The sequence below is a fragment of the Dendrobates tinctorius genome, unplaced genomic scaffold (assembly GCF_039654945.1).
Source record: "Dendrobates tinctorius isolate UK_male_01 unplaced genomic scaffold, ASM3965494v1 ptg000216l, whole genome shotgun sequence".
Classification (NCBI taxonomy): domain Eukaryota; kingdom Metazoa; phylum Chordata; class Amphibia; order Anura; family Dendrobatidae; genus Dendrobates; species Dendrobates tinctorius.
This window is the reverse complement of record NW_027361883.1, coordinates 1,493,128-1,512,500: the sequence shown is the minus strand read 5'-3', so window position 1 is coordinate 1,512,500 and position 19,373 is coordinate 1,493,128. Positions and strand designations below refer to the sequence as shown.

The 19,373-nt window shown below is 52.6% G+C and overlaps 1 protein-coding gene across 1 annotated transcript in view; it reads right to left on the bottom strand.

Moving 5' to 3' along the window:
• CYP26B1 (cytochrome P450 family 26 subfamily B member 1) overlaps positions 1-19,373 on the bottom strand; it is a 90,010-nt gene that overhangs the window by 30,399 nt on the left and 40,238 nt on the right. The window contains exon 2 of the mRNA XM_073555074.1: positions 8,874-9,088. Coding sequence (XP_073411175.1) covers positions 8,874-9,062 — 189 coding nt within the window. The 5' untranslated portion in view covers positions 9,063-9,088. The remainder of the gene's footprint in view (positions 1-8,873; positions 9,089-19,373) is intronic.

Below are 19,373 nucleotides of genomic sequence, written 5' to 3'. Positions count from 1 at the left end.
CTCCACGCTCCCGGTCCCAGTTATCCTTTGCGACAATTACTGCGATGACGTCGCGTGAATGACCGCGAGACTTCACGATCCCGCGAGAACGGACGTCATCGCTCGCAAAGGCTTACTGGGACCGGGAGCGTGGAGAGGCGGGAAGGCTGCGCGGGATGCCGGAGGGTGAGAATAACAATATTTTTTATTTTAAATTCTATTTTTTACAGGGATATGGTACTCAGAGCCTGGAGGACAGTCTCCTCTCCTCCGGACAGTGGGTACCATCCGCAAATGTTCTGCTTACTTTTCGCATGGTGGGCACAGCCACATGCGGGAAGTAAGCGGAACAATGCATTCCTATGGGTGCGGGATCGCCGCGATTCCGCTAAATTAATGAGCATGCTGCATTTATTACCGCAAAGCGATTCCGCCACGGAAAAATCCACAGCATTAGCACAGCATTGCGGAATCCCATAGGAATGCATGGAATGCTTATTTTTCGCGGCAAAACCGCCGCGGAAACGCGAAAAAAACACCACGTGTGAACTCAGCCTAAGAGTTCTGGCTCCTACAGATAAGTTAGACGCTCCAAATCAACTCATTACCTGCATTAAAGACAGTTGTCTTACATAGTCACCTTTATAATAGACTCTTGTCCACAGAATCAATTAGACTCTAACCTCTACAACATGGGCAGGACCAAAGATCATTCTAAGGACGTCAGGGACAAGATCATAGACCTGCACAAAGCTGGAATGGGTTACAAAACCATAAGTAAGACGCTGGGTGAGAAGGAGACAACTGCTGATGCAATAGTAGCAAAATGGAAAAAATACAAAATGACTGTCAATCGACATCGATCTGGGACACCATGCAAAATCTCACCTCGTGGGGTATCCTTGATCATGAGGAAGGTGAGAGATCAGCCTAAAACTACACAGGGGGAACTTGTTAATGATCTCAAGGCAGCTGGGACCACAGTCACCAAGAAAACCATTGGTAACACATTACACCGTAAAGGCTTACAATCCTGCAGTGCCCGCAAGGTCCCCCTGCTCAAGAAGGCACATGTGAAGTTTACCAATGAACACCTGGATGATTCTGTGAGTGATTGGAAGAAGGTGCTGTGATCAGATGAGACAAAAATTCCAGTCTTTGGAATTAACGCAACTCGCTGTGTTTGGAGGAAGAGAAATGCCTATGACCCAAAAACACCATCCACACTGTCAAGCATGGAGGTGGAAACATTATGTTTTGGGGGTGTTTCTCTGCTAAGGGCACAGGAGTTGGACTACTCCACTGCATCAATAGGAGAATGGATGGAGCCACGTACTGTAAAATTCTGAGTGACAACCTCCTTCCCTCCGCCAGAACATTAAAAATGGGTCTTCCAGCAAGACAATGACCCACAACATACAGCCAAGGCAACAAAGGAGTGGCTCAAGAAGAAGCACATTAAGGTCATGGGGTGGCCTAGTCTGTCTCCAGACCTTAATCCCATAGAAAACTTATGGAGGGAGATGAAGCTCCGAGTCGCCAAGCGACAGCCTCAAAATCTTAATGATTTAGAGATGATCTGCAAAGAGGAGTGGACCATAATTCCTGCTGACCTGTGCGCAAACCTCATCATCAACTTATTTCCCCCACTGTCACTGACATTACACACATATACAGTAATGTCACCAGTGATGTCCCAATTCTTCAGCCTCGGACGGTGACTGTACGATAACCTGCAGGGGGTGGAGGGGCTCACTGTACAGGAAGGTCAGAGCGTCACAGGGTACAAGTGGGCAATAACATGGGGCATGGCACAGCATGTCCTGACTATGGAGGGGCGACATCCCAGGACTGATGGATGTGGAAGGTAACAGGAGACACCATGAAGAACAGCACTGGGAGAGGAAGGCAGCAAGTGATGGGAACAACACAGGCATATGGGGGTCACCTTAAAAATCAGACAGGTCACCAGGTCACAATGAGAAACAGAGGTAGGGAACACAGACTGGAGACTGTCAGCAGGCAGGCAACAATCCCACCTGTCGAGAAGCATGCCAGGAGCCGGGAATAGGGACAGAACTCTGGGGTCCTGCATCAGCCCCTCACAATCCCACACAAGGGGCAAAGAAATGAAGAATAAGTAACAGAACGTCAGCAGCGGAGAACAGGAAAATAAGAAAGCAGCAGAATGGGCAGGTGACAATAATGCGGCATAGGAACCCACAGAGAGGTCATCACGGGGCCACAGCCAGGAAACACTGTCACTGGTGTCACAGCCAGGAAACACTGTCACTGGTGTCACAGCCAGGAAACACTGTCACTGGTGTCACAGCCAGGAAACACTGTCACTGGTGTCACTGCCAAGAAACACTGTCACTGGTGTCACAGCCAGGAAGCACTGTCACTAGTGTCACAGCCAGGAAACACTGCCACTAGTGTCACAGCCAGGAAACACTGTCACTAGTGTCACAGCCAGGAAACACTGCCACTAGTGTCACAGCCAGGAAACACTGCCACTAGTGTCACAGCCAGGAAACACTGCCACTAGTGTCACAGCCAGGAAACACTGCCACTAGTGTCACAGCCAGGAAACACTGTCACTAGTGTCACAGCCAGGAAGCACTGTCACTAGTGTCACAGCCAGGAAGCACTGTCACTAGTGTCACAGCCAGGAAGCACTGTCACTAGTGTCACAGCCAGGAAGCACTGTCACTAGTGTCACAGCCAGGAAACACTGTCACTAGTGTCACTGCCAGGAAGCACTGCCACTAGTGTCACTGCCAGGAAGCACTGCCACTAGTGTCACTGCCAGGAAACAATGCCACTAGTGTCACAGCCAGGAAACACTGTCACTAGTGTCACTGCCAGGAAACACTGTCACTAGTGTCACAGCCAGAAAACACTGTCACTAGTGTCACAGCCAGAAAACCCCGTCACTAGTGTCACATCCAGTAAACCCCGTCACTAGTGTCACAGCCAGTAAACCCCGTCACTAGTGTCACAGCCAGTAAACCCCATCACTAGTGTCACAGCAAGGAAACACTGTCACTAAAATGACAGCCAGAAAACACTGTCACTAGTGTCACTGTCAGAAAACACTGTCACAAGTGTCACAGCCAGTAAACACTGTCACTAGTGTCACAGCCAGGAAACACTGTCACTAGTGTCACTGCCAGAAAACCCCGTCACTAGTGTCACAGCAAGGAAACACTGTCACTCAAATGACAGCCAGAAAACACTGTCACTAGTGTCACTGCCAGAAAACCCCGTCACTAGTGTCACAGCCAGAAAACACTGTCACTAGTGTCACAGCCAGAAAACACTGTCACTAGTGTCACAGCCAGGAAACACTGTCACTAGTGTCACTGCCAGAAAACCCTGTCACTAGTGTCACAGCCAGTAAACCCCGTCACTAGTGTCACAGCCAGTAAACCCCGTCACTAGTGTCACAGCCAGTAAACCCCGTCACTAGTGTCACAGCAAGGAAACACTGTCACTAAAATGACAGCCAGAAAACACTGTCACTAGTGTCACTGCCAGAAAACCCCGTCACTAGTGTCACAGCCAGTAAACACTGTCACTAGTGTCACAGCCAGGAAACACTGTCACAAGTGTCACAGCCAGGAAACACTGTCACTAGTGTCACAGCCGGGAAACACTGTCACTAGTGTCACAGCCAGGATACACTGTCACTAGTGTCACAGCCAGGATACACTGTCACTAGTGTCACTGTCAGAAAACACTGCCACTAGTGTCACAGCCAGAAAACACTGTCACTAGTGTAACAGACAGAAAACACTGTCACTAGTGTCACTGCCAGAAAGCACTGTCACTAGTGTCACTGCCAGAAAGCACTGTCACTAGTGTCACTGCCAGAAAGCACTGTCACTAGTGTCACTGCCAGAAAGCACTGTCACTAGTGTCACAGCCCGGAAACACTGTCAATAGAGTCACAGCCAGGAAGCACTGTCACTAGAGTCACAGCCAGAACACACTGTCACTAATATGACAGCCAGAAAACACTGTCCGTAGAGTCACTGCCAGAAAACCCTGTCACTATTGGCACAGCCAGGAAACACTGTCACTAGTGTCACAGCCCGGAAACACTGTCAATAGAGTCACAGCCAGAAAACACTGTCACTAGTGTCACAGCCCGGAAACACTGTCACTAGCGTCACAGACCGGAAACACTGTCACTAGTGTCACAGCCAGAAAACACTGTCACTAGTGTCACAGCCAGAAAACACTGTCACTAGTGTCACAGCCAGAAAACACTATCACTAGTGTCACAGCCAGAAAACACTGTCACTAGTGTCACAGCCAGAAAACACAGTCACTAGTGTCACAGCCAGAAAACACTGTCACTGCCAGAAAACACTGTCACTAGTGTCACAGCCAGAAAACACTGTCACTAGTGTCACAGCCAGAAAACACTGTCACTATTGGCACAGCCAAGAAACACTGTCACTAGTGTCACAGCCAAGAAACACTGTCAATAGAGTCACAGCCAGAAAACCCTGTCACTAGTGTCACAGCCAGAAAACCCTGTCACTAGTGTCACTGCCAGAAAGCACTGTCACTAATGTCACTGCCAGAAAGCACTGTCACTAATGTCACAGCCAGGAAACATTGTCACTAGTGTCACTGCCAGAAAACCCTGTCACTAGTGTCACTGCCAGAAAGCACTGTCACTAGTGTCACAGCCAGGAAACATTGTCACTAGTGTCACTGCCAGAAAGCACTGTCACTAGTGTCACAGCCAGGAAACACTGTCACTAGTGTCACTGCCAGAAAACACTGTCACTAGTGTAACAGCCAGGAAACACTGTCACTAATGTCAGTGCCAGAAAGCACTGTCACTAATGTCACAGCCAGAAAACACTGTCACTAATGTCACAGCCAGAAAACACTGTCACTAATGTCACTGCCAGAAAGCACTGTCACTAATGTCACTGCCAGAAAACACTGTCACTAATGTCACTGCCAGAAAGCACTGTCACTAGTGTCACTGCCAGAAAACACTGTCACTAGTGTCACAGCCAGAAAGCACTGTCACTAGTGTCACAGCCAGAAAGCACTGTCACTAGTGTCACAGCCCGGAAACACTGTCAATAGAGTCACAGCCAGGAAGCACTGTCACTAGTGTCACAGCCAGGAAACACTGCCACTAGTGTCACAGCCAGAAAGCACTGTCACTAGTGTCACTGCCAGAAAACACTGCCACTAGTGTCACAGCCAGAAAGCACTGTCACTAGTGTCACTGCCAGAAAGCACTGTCACTAGAGTCACAGCCAGGAAACACTGTCACTAGTGTCACAGCCAGAAAACACTGTCACTAGTATCACAGCCAGAAAACACTGTCACTAGTGTCACTGCCAGAAAGCACTGTCACTAGAGTCACAGCCAGGAAACACTGTCACTAGTGTCACAGCCAGGAAACACTGTCACTAGTGTAACAGCCAGGAAACACTGTCACTAATGTCAGTGCCAGAAAGCACTGTCACTAATGTCACAGCCAGAAAACACTGTCACTAATGTCACTGCCAGAAAGCACTGTCACTAATGTCACTGCCAGAAAGCACTGTCACTAATGTCACTGCCAGAAAGCACTGTCACTAGTGTCACTGCCAGAAAGCACTGTCACTAGTGTCACAGCCAGAAAGCACTGTCACTAGTGTCACAGCCCGGAAACACTGTCAATAGAGTCACAGCCAGGAAGCACTGTCACTAGTGTCACAGCCAGGAAACACTGTCACAGCCAGGAAGCACTGTCACTAGTGTCACAGCCAGGAAACACTGTCACTATTGTAAAAGCCAGTAAACGCTCTCATTAGTGGCAAATGCAGGTAATAAAATAACACTAGTGTTATTATAATATATCACAAGAGCCGCAAACAAGTAACATCTCATAACCCAGTCACAGAAAGGTATCAGAAAACTAATATTGTCACAGCCAGGTGATATAACCCCCACTAGTGTCAGTGACAGGTGATATAACCCCACTAGTGTCACATGCAGGTGATATGACCCCACTAGTGTCAGTGACAGGTGATATAACCCCTTTAGTGTCACAGACAGGTGATATAAACCCACTAGTGTCACACACAGGTGATAAAACCCCACTATAGTCACAGACAGGTGATATAAACCCACTAGTGTCACACACAGGTGATATAACCCCACTATAGTCACAGACAGGTGATATAAACCCACTAGTGTCACAGACAGGTGATACAAAACCACTAGTGTCACACACAGGTGATATAACCCCACTAGTGTCACATACAGGTGACATGAACCCACTAGTGTCACACACAGGTGATATAAACCCACTAGTGTCACAGACAGGTGATATAAACCCACTAGTGTCACAGACATGTGATAGAAACCCACTAGTGTCACAGACATGTGATAGAAACCCACTAGTGTCACAGACAGGTGACATAACCCCACTAGTGTCACAGACAGGTGGTATAAGGCCACTAGTGTCACACACAGGTGATATGACCCCACTAGTGTCAGTGACAGGTGATATAACCCCACTAGTGACAGTGACAGGTGATATAACCTCCAGACATCTTGTATCCTTGAGGTGTCATTACACAAGGCGGAATATAAAACTGTCCTCTGAACCAGTTCTGATGAAGGTCCAATCTGGGACCAAAAACGTTTAACATAATTGTCACCTGGATGTTAATAAATGGAATCTTTTCCTGCAAAAACTTTTTTTTGAATGCCAAGTTTTCTCCCTCCTGATAAGACGGGCTGGATACCCTACTAGAGCACCAATACTTCATACTGTATGAGTGCCGTGTTTATCTATATTGAATAAACCCACAACTGTCACAGGAAGGTGATATAACCCCACTAGTGTCTGTGACAGGTGATATTACCCCACTAGTGCCACAGACAGGTGATATAACCCCACTGGTGTCACAGACAGGTGATATAACCCCACTAGTGTCACAGACAGGTGATATAACCCCACTAGTGTCACAGACAGGTGATATAACCCCACTAGTGTCACAGACAGGTGATATAACCCCACTAGTGTCACAACCGGGTGATATAACCCCACTAGTGTCACAGAAAGGTGATATAACCCCACTAGTGTCACAGAAAGGTGATATAACCCCACTAGTGTCACAGAAAGGTGATATAACCCCACTGGTGTCACAGACAGGTGATATAACCCCACTAGTGTCACAGACAGGTGATATAACCCCACTAGTGTCACAGAAAGGTGATATAACCCCACTAGTGTCACAGAAAGGTGATATAACCCCACTAGTGTCACAGAAAGGTGATATAACCCCACTAGTGTCACAGACAGGTGATATAACCCCACTGGTGTCACAGACAGGTGATATAACCCCACTGGTGTCACAGACAGGTGATATAACCCCACTAGTGTCACAGACAGGTGATATAACCCCACTAGTGTCACAGACAGGTGATATAACCCCACTAGTGTCACAGACAGGTGACATAACCCCACTAGTGTCACAGACAGGTGACATAACCCCACTAGTGTCACAGACAGGTGACATAACCACACTAGTGACACAGACAGGTGACATAACCACACTAGTGACACAGACAGGTGACATAACCCCACTAGTGTCACAGACAGGTGACATAACCCCACTAGTGTCACAGACAGGTGATATAACCCCACTAGTGTCACAGACAGGTGATATAACCCCACTAGTGTCACAGACAGGTGATATAACCCCACTAGTGTCACAGACAGGTGATATAACCCCACTAGTGTCACAGACAGGTGATATAACCCCACTAGTGTCACAGACAGGTGATATAACCCCACTAGTGTCACAGACAGGTGACATAACCCCACTAGTGTCACAGACAGGTGACATAACCACACTAGTGACACAGACAGGTGACATAACCCCACTAGTGACACAGACAGGTGACATAACCACACTAGTGACACAGACAGGTGACATAACCCCACTAGTGACACAGACAGGTGACATAACCCCACTAGTGTCACAGACAGGTGACATAACCCCACTAGTGTCACAGACAGGTGATATAACCCCACTAGTGTCACAGACAGGTGATATAACCCCACTAGTGTCACAGACAGGTGATATAACCCCACTAGCGTCACAGACAGGTGATATAACCCCACTAGCGCCACAGACAGGTGATATAACCCCACTAGTGTCACAGACAGGTGATATAACCCCACTAGTGTCACAGACAGGTGATATAACCCCACTAGTGTCACAACCGGGTGATATAACCCCACTAGTGTCACAACCAGGTGATATAACCCCACTAGTGTCACAGACAGGTGATATAACCCCACTCTTGTCAATGACAGGTGATATAACCCCACTATTGTCACAGACAGGTGGTATAACCCCACTGGTGTCACAGAAAGGTGATATAACCCCACTAGTGTCACAGACAGGTGACATAACCCCACTAGTGTCACAGACAGGTGACATAACCCCACTAGTGTCACAGACAGGTGACATAACCCCACTAGTGTCACAGACAGGTGACATAACCCCACTAGTGTCACAGACAGGTGACATAACCCCACTAGTGTCACAACCGGGTGATATAACCCCACTAGTGTCACAGACAGGTGACATAACCCCACTAGTGTCACAGACAGGTGACATAACCCCACTAGTGTCACAGACAGGTGACATAACCCCACTAGTGTCACAGACAGGTGACATAACCCCACTAGTGACACAGACAGGTGACATAACCCCACTAGTGACACAGACAGGTGACATAACCCCACTAGTGTCACAACCGGGTGATATATCCCCACTCGTGTCTATCCCAGGTAACTGTCAGGTGAGGTCACGCTGGAGCATTGGACAATCATAGACAGAAGACTTCTGTACCTGTAAGATCCAGTGGAAAGTTTCGCCCACCAGTGGAAATCCCATGGAGCCCCTGGGCATGGGCAGCTTGCAGGACTTGTCCCGAGTGGCCGCCCAGCGCAACTGCCACAGCTGCTGGGACACGGCGAGGAGAAGAGCCACGGACACGAGGCAGGCGGCCAGCGCGGCCAGGCACCACACCACCATCATCAGCCGGGAGTCAGCGGCCGCCGCACCTGGGGAGGGAGACAGCGTCACTCATAGCCGGCGACCCGGAGCCACGGCGGGAGGACGACGACTGCTGCTGCTGGCCGCACTGCAGCCGCTTATATACCGGAGGAGGCTGGCGGAGGCGGGGAGACGGCTGTACACTGCTGCACCTCAGCCTGCTCCACCTGCACTCACTGCTGCACCTCAGCCTGCTCCTGGGTAACCCACTGCTGCACCTCAGCCTGCGCCTCCTGCACCCACTGCTGCACCTCAGCCTGCTCCACCTGCACTCACTGCTGCACCTCAGCCTGCTCCACCTGCACTCACTGCTGCACCTCAGCCTGCTCCACCTGCACTCACTGCTGCACCTCAGCCTGCTCCTGTGTAACCCACTGCTGCACCTCAGCCTGCTCCACCTGTACTGAATGCTGCACCTCAGCCTGCTCCTCCTGCACCCACTGCTGCACCTCAGCCTGCTCCTGTGTAACCCACTGCTGCACCTCAGCCTGCTCCTGTGTAACCCACTGCTGCACCTCAGGCTGCTCCTCCTGCACTGAATGCTGCACCTCAGCCTGCTCCTCCTGCACTCACTGCTGCACCTCAGGCTGCTCCTCCTGCACTCACTGCTGCACCTCAGCCTGCGCCTCCTGCACTCACTGCTGCACCTCAGCCTGCTCCTGTGTAACCCACTGCTGCACCTCAGCCTGCGCCTCCTGCACTCACTGCTGCACCTCAGGCTGCTCCTCCTGTACTCACTGCTGCACCTCAGCCTGCGCCTCCTGCACTCACTGCTGCACCTCAGCCTGCTCCTGTGTAACCCACTGCTGCACCTCAGACTGCTCCTCCTGCACCCACTGCTGCACCTCAGGCTGCTCCTCCTGTACTCACTGCTGCACCTCAGCCTGCGCCTCCTGCACTCACTGCTGCACCTCAGCCTGCTCCTGTGTAACCCACTGCTGCACCTCAGCCTGCGCCTCCTGCACCCACTGCTGCACCTCAGCCTGCTCCACCTGCACTCACTGCTGCACCTCAGCCTGCTCCTGTGTAACCCACTGCTGCACCTCAGCCTGCGCCTCCTGCACCCACTGCTGCACCTCAGCCTGCTCCTGTGTAACCCACTGCTGCACCTCAGCCTGCTCCACCTGTACTGAATGCTGCACCTCAGCCTGCTCCTCCTGCACCCACTGCTGCACCTCAGCCTGCTCCTGTGTAACCCACTGCTGCACCTCAGACTGCTCCTCCTGCACCCACTGCTGCACCTCAGCCTGCTCCTGTGTAACCCACTGCTGCACCTCAGCCTGCTCCTCCTGCACTGAATTTCTGCACCTCAGCCTGCTCCTCCTGCACCCACTGCTGCACCTCAGCCTGCTCCTGTGTAACCCACTGCTGCACCTCAGACTGCTCCTCCTGCACTCACTGCTGCACCTCAGGCAGCTCCTCCTGTACTCACTGCTGCACCTCAGCCTGCTCCTACTGTACTCACTGCTGCACCTCAGCCTGCTCCTGTGTAATCCACTGCTGCACCTCAGGCTGCTCCTCCTGCACTCACTGCTGCACCTCAGCCTGCTCCTCCTGCACGCACTGATTCACCTCCTGCACTCACTGCTGCACCTCAGCCTGCTCCTGTGTAACCCACTGCTGCACCTCAGGCTGCTCCTCCTGCACTGAATGCTGCACCTCAGCCTGCTCCTCCTGCACTCACTGATTCACCTCCTGCACTCACTGCTGCACCTCAGCCTGCTCCTGTGTAACCCACTGCTGCACCTCAGGCTGCTCCTCCTGCACTGAATGCTGCACCTCAGCCTGCTCCTCCTGCACTCACTGCTGCACCTCAGCCTGCTCCTCCTGCACTCACTGATTCACCTCCTGCACTCACTGCTGCACCTCAGGCTGCTCCTCCTGCACTCACTGATGCACCTCAGGCTGCTCCTTCTGCACTCACTGCTGCACCTCAGGCTGCTCCTACTGCACCCACTGCTGCACCTCAGGCTGCTCCTCCTGCACTGAATGCTGCACCTCAGCCTGCTCCTCCTGCACTCACTGATTCACCTCCTGCACTCACTGCTGCACCTCAGCCTGCTCCTGTGTAACCCACTGCTGCACCTCAGGCTGCTCCTCCTGCACTGAATGCTGCACCTCAGCCTGCTCCTCCTGCACTCACTGCTGCACCTCAGCCTGCTCCTACTGCACTCACTGATTCACCTCCTGCACTCACTGCTGCACCTCAGGCTGCTCCTCCTGCACTCACTGATGCACCTCAGGCTGCTCCTCCTGCACTCACTGATGCACCTCAGGCTGCTCCTTCTGCACTCACTGCTGCACCTCAGGCTGCTCCTACTGCACCCACTGCTGCACCTCAGGCTGCTCCTACTGCACCCACTGCTGCACCTCAGGCTGCTCCTCCTGCACCCACTGCTGCACCTCAGGCTGCTCCTCCTGTACTCACTGCTGCACCTCAGTCTGCTCCTCCTGTACTCACTGCTGCACCTCAGCCTGCTCCTGTGTAACCCACTGCTACACCTCAGACTGCTCCTCCTGCACTCACTACTGCACCTCAGGCTGCTCCTCCTGCACTCACTGCTGCAACTCAGCCTGCTCCTCCTTCACGCACTGATTCACCTCCTGCACTCACTGCTGCACCTCAGGCTGCTCCTCCTGCACTCACTGCTGCACCTCAGGCTGCTCCTCCTGTACTCACTGCTGCACCTCAGCCTGCTCCTACTGTACTCACTGCTGCACCTCAGCCTGCTCCTGTGTAACCCACTGCTGCACCTCAGACTGCTCCTCCTGCACTCACTGCTGCACCTCAGGCTGCTCCTCCTGTACTCACTGCTGCACCTCAGGCTGCTCCTCCTGCACTCACTGCTGCACCTCAGGCTGCTCCTCCTGTACTCATTGCTGCACCTCAGCCTGCTCCTACTGTACTCACTGCTGCACCTCAGCCTGCTCCTGTGTAACCCACTGCTGCACCTCAGACTGCTCCTCCTGCACTCACTGCTGCACCTCAGGCTGCTCCTCCTGTACTCACTGCTGCACCTCAGCCTGCTCCTACTGTACTCACTGCTGCACCTCAGCCTGCTCCTGTGTAACCCACTGCTGCACCTCAGGCTGCTCCTCCTGTACGCACAACTGCACCTCAGGCTGCTCCTCCTGTACTCACTGCTGCACCTCTGACTGCTCCTCCTGTACTCACTGCCGCACCCAATGCTGCTCCTCGTGTTCTCACTGCTGCACCTAAGGCTGCTCTATCTGGACTCAATGCTGCACTTAATGCTGCTCCTCCTGTACTCACTGCTGCACCTAAGACTCCTTCACTCACTGCTGCACCTAACTGCTCCTCCTGTACTCACTGCTGCACCTAAGGCTGCTCCACCTGTACTTACTGCTGCACCTAATGGTGCTCCTCCTGTACTCACTGCTGCCACTAAGGCTGCTCCACTTGAACTCACTGCTGCACCTCAGGCTGCTCCTCCTGTACTCACTGCTGCACCTCAGGCTGCTCCACCTATACTGACTGCTGCACTTAATGCTGCTCCACCTGTACTCACTGCTGCACCTAAGGCTTCTCCTTTACTCACTGCTGCACCTAAGGCTGCTCCACCTGTACTCATTGCTGCACCTAAGGCTGCTCCTCCTGTACTCACTGCTGCACCTCAGGCTGCTCCTCCTGTACTCACTGCTGCACCTCAGGCTGCTCCACCTATACTTACTGCTGCACCTAATGCTGCTCCACCTGTACTCACTGCTGCACCTAAGGCTGCTCCTCCTGTACTCACTGCTGCTCCTAATGCTGCTCCATCTGTACTCACTGCTGCACCTCAGGCTGCTCCTCCTGTACTCACTGCTGCACCTCAGGCTGCTCCACCTATACTCACTGCTGCAGCTAATGCTGCTCCACGTGTACGCACTGCTGCACCTAAGGCTGCTCCTCCTGTACTCACTGCTGCACCTAAGGCTGCTCCTCCTGTACTCACTGCTGCACCTCAGACTGCTCCACCTGTACTCACTGCTGCACCTAAGGCTGCTCCTCCTGTACTCACTGCTGCTCCTAATGCTGCTCCACCTGTACTCACTGCTGCACCTAAGGCTGCTCCTCCTGTACTCACTGCTGCACCTCAGGCTGCTCCACCTGTACTCACTGCTGCACCTAAGGCTGCTCCTCCTGTACTCACTGCTGCTCCTAATGCTGCTCCACCTGTACTCACTGCTGCACCTCAGGCTGCTCCACCTATACTGACTGCTGCACTTAATGCTGCTCCACCTGTACTCACTGCTGCACCTAAGGCTTCTCGTTTAATCACTGCTGCACCTAAGGCTGCTCCACCTGTACTCATTGCTGCACCTAAGGCTGCTCCTGTACTCACTGCTGCACCTCAGGCTGCTCCTCCTGTACTCACTGCTGCACCTCAGGCTGCTCCACCTATACTTACTGCTGCACCTAATGCTGCTCCACCTGTACTCACTGCTGCACCTAAGGCTGCTCCTCCTGTACTCACTGCTGCTCCTAATGCTGCTCCATCTGTACTCACTGCTGCACCTCAGGCTGCTCCTCCTGTACTCACTGCTGCACCTCAGGCTGCTCCACCTATACTCACTGCTGCAGCTAATGCTGCTCCACGTGTACGCACTGCTGCACCTAAGGCTGCTCCTCCTGTTCTCACTGCTGCACCTAAGGCTGCTCCTCCTGTACTCACTGCTGCACCTCAGGCTGCTCCACCTGTACTCACTGCTGCACCTAAGGCTGCTCCTCCTGTACTCACTGCTGCTCCTAATGCTGCTCCACCTGTACTCACTGCTGCACCTAAGGCTGCTCCTCCTGTACTCACTGCTGCACCTAAGGCTGCTCCACCTGTACTCACTGCTGCACCTAAAGCTGCTCCTCCTGTACTCACTGCTGCACCTAAGGCTGCTGCTCCTGTACTCACTGCTGCACCTAAGGCTGCTCCACCTCTACTCACTGCTGCACCTAAGGCTGCTCCTCCTGTACTCACTGCTGCACCTAAGGCTGCTCCACCTGTACTCACTGCTGCACCTAAGGCTGCTCCTCCTGTACTCACTGCTGCTCCTAATGCTGCTCCACCTGTACTCACTGCTGCACCTAAGGCTGCTCCTCCTGTACTCACTGCTGCACCTAAGGCTGCTCCACCTGTACTCACTGCTGCACCTAAAGCTGCTCCTCCTGTACTCACTGCTGCACCTAAGGCTGCTGCTCCTGTACTCACTGCTGCACCTAAGGCTGCTCCACCTCTACTTACTGCTGCACCTAAGGCTGCTCCTCCTGTACTCACTGCTGCACCTCAGGCTGCTCTTCCTGTACTCACTGCTGCACCTCAGGCTGCTCCACCTATACTTACTGCTGCACCTCAGGCTGCTCTTCCTGTACTCACTGCTGCACCTCAGGCTGCTCCACCTATACTTACTGCTGCACCTAATGCTGCTCCACCTGTACTCACTGCTGCACCTAAGGCTGCTCCTCCTGTACTCACTACTGCACCTCAGGCTGCTCTTCCTGTACTCACTGCTGCACCTCAGGCTGCTCCACCTACACTTACTGCTGCACCTAATGCTGCTCCACCTGTACTCACTGCTGCACATAAGGCTGCTCTTCCTGTACTCACTACTGCACCTCAGGCTGCTCCATATGTACTCACTGCTGCACCTCAGGCTGCTCCACCTATACTCACTGCTGCACCTAATGCTGCTCCACCTTTACTCACTGCTACACCTCAGGCTGCTCCTCCTGTACCTACTGCTGCACCTCAGGCTGCTCCTCCTGTACTCACTGCTGCACCTAAGGCTGCTCCATCTGCACTGTTTACCGCTTTGATTCTGACACTAGTTGTCAGTTCCACATTTCTCTGTGTTTGGATCTGTCAGTTGATTGTTGCCATGGTTACTGAGAGACAATTATAAACATTCCATCAGCTGTTACACTATATTGACAAATGCATGAAGTTCTGTAAAGTCTCCACGAGAGGAAACGCTGCGGACTGGACGCTGTGTACAGGAGCAGGGTCCAGATGTTACAGCGTAGGGGATCTCATGAAGAGACGCAGGCGGCAGACCCCCGTACACACACATGTGACTTTATAGAGCGCAGCATGTGTATTCATCTTGCGGAGACGCTCAGTCTATGGAGAGGATGCGGAGATTCCACAGGATTCAATGAACACATCCGGAATCACCGCGCGTACAACAGGGGGCGGCACTGCCAGCACTGACCGTGGAAACTTCCCAGCGTCTGATTGTCTGGAGAAGCGAAAGTGACGTTCATCCAGTGTCATCTAGCAGTGAAGCTTCCTGAGACCACTCGTGTGTGTGGTCCATGGAGGGAGATCACTCACAATGTGTGAGGGCTTCTCATCCATGGAAGGAGATCACTCACAATGTGTGAGGGATTCTCATCCATGGAGGAGATCACTCACAATGTGTGGGGGCTTCTCATACATGGAGGAGATCACTCACAATGTGTGAGGGCTTCTCATCCATGGAAGGAGATCACTCACAATGTGTGAGGGATTCTCATCCATGGAGGAGATCACTCACAATGTGTGGGGGCTTCTCATCCATGGAGGAGATCACTCACAATGTGTGAGGGATTCTCATCCATGGAGGAGATCACTCACAATGTGTGAGGGCTTCTCATCCATGGAGGGGTCACTCTCAATGTGTGGGGGCTTCTCATCCATGGAGGGAGATCACTCACAATGTGTGGAGGCTTCTCATCCATGGAAGGAGATCACTCGCAATGTGTGAGGGCTTCTCATCCATGGAGATCACTCACAATGTGTGGGGACTTCTCATCCATGGAGGGGGTCACTCACAATGTGTGGGGGCTTCTCATCCATGGAGGGAGATCACTCACAATGTGTGAGGGATTCTCATCCATGGAGGAGATCACTCACAATGTGTGGGGGCTTCTCATCCATGGAGGAGATCACTCACAATGTGTGAGGGCTTCTCATCCATGGAGGAGATCACTCACAATGTGTGGGGGCTTCTCATCCATGGAGATCACTCACAATGTGTGGGGGCTTCTCATCCATGGAGGGAGATCACTCACAATGTGTGGAGGCTTCTCATCCATGGAAGGAGATCACTCACAATGTGTGAGGGCTTCTCATCCATGGAGGAGATCACTCACAATGTGCGGGGGCTTCTCATCCATGGAAGGAGATCACTCACAATGTGTGAGGGCTTCTCATCCATGGAGGAGATCACTCACAATGTGTGGGGGCTTCTCATCCATGGAGGAGATCACTCACAATGTGTGGGGGCTTCTCATCCATGGAGGAGATCACTCACAATGTGTGAGGGATTCTCATCCATGGAGGAGATCACTCACAATGTGTGAGGGCTTCTCATCCATGGAGGGGTCACTCTCAATGTGTGGGGGCTTCTCATCCATGGAGGGAGATCACTCACAATGTGTGGAGGCTTCTCATCCATGGAAGGAGATCACTCGCAATGTGTGAGGGCTTCTCATCCATGGAGGAGATCACTCACAATGTGTGGGGACTTCTCATCCATGGAGGGGGTCACTCACAATGTGTGGGGGCTTCTCATCCATGGAGGGAGATCACTCACAATGTGTGAGGGATTCTCATCCATGGAGGAGATCACTCACAATGTGTGGGGGCTTCTCATCCATGGAGGAGATCACTCACAATGTGTGAGGGCTTCTCATCCATGGAGGAGATCACTCACAATGTGTGGGGGCTTCTCATCCATGGAGATCACTCACAATGTGTGGGGGCTTCTCATCCATGGAGGGAGATCACTCACAATGTGTGGAGGCTTCTCATCCATGGAAGGAGATCACTCACAATGTGTGAGGGCTTCTCATCCATGGAGGAGATCACTCACAATGTGCGGGGGCTTCTCATCCATGGAAGGAGATCACTCACAATGTGTGAGGGCTTCTCATCCATGGAGGAGATCACTCACAATGTGTGGGGGCTTCTCATCCATGGAGGGAGTCACTCACAATGTGTGGGGGCTTCTCATCCATGGAGGAGATCACTCACAATGTGTGAGGGCTTCTCATCCATGGAGGAGATCACTCACAATGTGTGGGGGCTTCTCATCCATGGATGGAGTCACTCACAATGTGTGGGGGCTTCTCATCCATAGAGGAGATCACTCACAATGTGTGAGGGCTTCTCATCCATGGAGGGAGTCACTCACAATGTGTGGGGGCTTCTCATCCATGGAGGAGATCACTCACAATGTGTGGGGGCTTCTCATCCATGGAGGGAGTCACTCACAATGTGTGGGGGCTTCTCATCCATGGAGGGGATCACTCACAATGTGTGAGGGCTTCTCATCCATGGAGGGAGTCACTCACAATGTGTGGGGGCTTCTCATCCATGGAGGAGATCACTCACAATGTGCGGGGGCTTCTCATCCATGGAGGAGATCACTCACAATGTGCGGGGGCTTCTCATCCATGGAGGGGATCACTCACAATGTGTGGGGGCTTCTCATCCATGGAGGGGTCACTCACAATGTGTGGGGGCTTCTCATCCATGGAAAGAGATCACTCACAATGTGCGGGGGGCTTCTCATCCATGGAGGGGATCACTCACAATGTGTGGGGGCTTCTCATCCATGGAAGGAGATCACTCACAATGTGTGGGGGCTTCTCATCCATGGAGGGGATCACTCACAATGTCTGGGGGCTTCTCATCCATGGAGGGGGTCACTCACAATGTGTGGGTGCTTCTCATCCATGGAGGGGGTCACTCACAATGTGTGGGTGCTTCTCATCCATGGAGGGGATCACTCACAATGTCTGGGGGCTTCTCATCCATGGAGGGGGTCACTCACAATGTGTGGGGGCTTCTCATCCATGGAGGGGATCACTCACATTGTGCGGGGGCTTCTCATCCATGGAGGGGGTCACTCACAATGTGTGGGGTCTTCTCATCCATGGAAGGAGATCACTCACAATGTGTGGGGGCTTCTCATCCATGGAGGGGATCACACACAATGTGTGGGGGCTTCTCATCCATGGAGGGGGTCACTCACAATGTGTGGGGGCTTCTCATCCATGGAGGGAGATCACTCACAATGTGTGGGGGCTTCTCATCCATGGAAGGAGATCACTCACAATGTGTGGGGGCTTATCATCCATGAAGGGGATCACTCAGAATTTGTGAGGGCTTCTCAACCATGGAAGGAGATCACTCACAATGTTTGGGGGCTTCTCATCCATGGAGGGGATCACTCACAATGTGTGGGGGCTTCTTATCCATGGTGGGGATCACTCACAATGTGTGGGGTCTTCTCATCCATGGAGGGGATCACTCACAATGTGTGGGGGCTTCTCTTCCATGGAGGGGGCTCACTCACAATGTGTGTGGGCTTCTCATCCATGGAGGGAGATCACTCACAATGTGCGGGGGCTTCTCATCCATGGAGGGGGTCACTCACAATATGTGGGGGCTTCTCATCCATGGAGGGAGATCACTCACAATGTGTGGGGGCTTCTCATCCATGGAGGGAGATCACTCACAATATGTGGGGGCTTCTCATCCATGGAGGGAGATCACTCACAATGTGTGGGGGCTTCTCATCCATGGAGGGGATCACTCACAATGTGTGGGGGCTTCTCATCCATGGAGGGAGATCACTCACAATGTGTGGGGGCTTCTCATCCATGGAGGGGATCACTCACAATGTGTGGGGGCTGCTCATCCATGGAGGGGATCACTCACAATGTGTGGGGGCTTCTCATCCATGGAGGGGGTCACTCACAATGTGTGGGGGCTTCTCATCCATGGAGGGGTCACTCACAATGTGTGGGGACTTCTCATCCATGGAGGGGTCACTCACAATGTGTGGGGGCTTCTCATCCAAGGAGGGAGATCACTCACAATGTGTGGGGGCTTCTCATCCATGGAGGGGATCACTCACAATGTGTGGGGGCTTCTCATCCATGGAGGGGGTCACTCACAATGTGTGGGGGCTTCTCATCCATGGAAGGAGATCACTCACAATGTGTGGGGACTTCACATCCATGGAGGGGGTCACTCACAATGTGTGGGGGCTTCTCATCCATGGAGGGAGATCACTCACAATGTGTGGGGGCTTCTCATCCATGAAGGGAGATCAGTCACAATGTGTGGTGGCTTCTCATCCATGGAGGGGGTCACTCACAATGTGTGGGGGCTTCTCATCCATGGAGGGAGATCACTCACAATGTGTGGGGTCTTCTCATCCATGGAGGGGTCACTCACAATGTGTGGGGGTTTCTCATCCATGGAAGGAGATCACTCACAATGTGTGGGGTCTTCTCATCCATGGAGG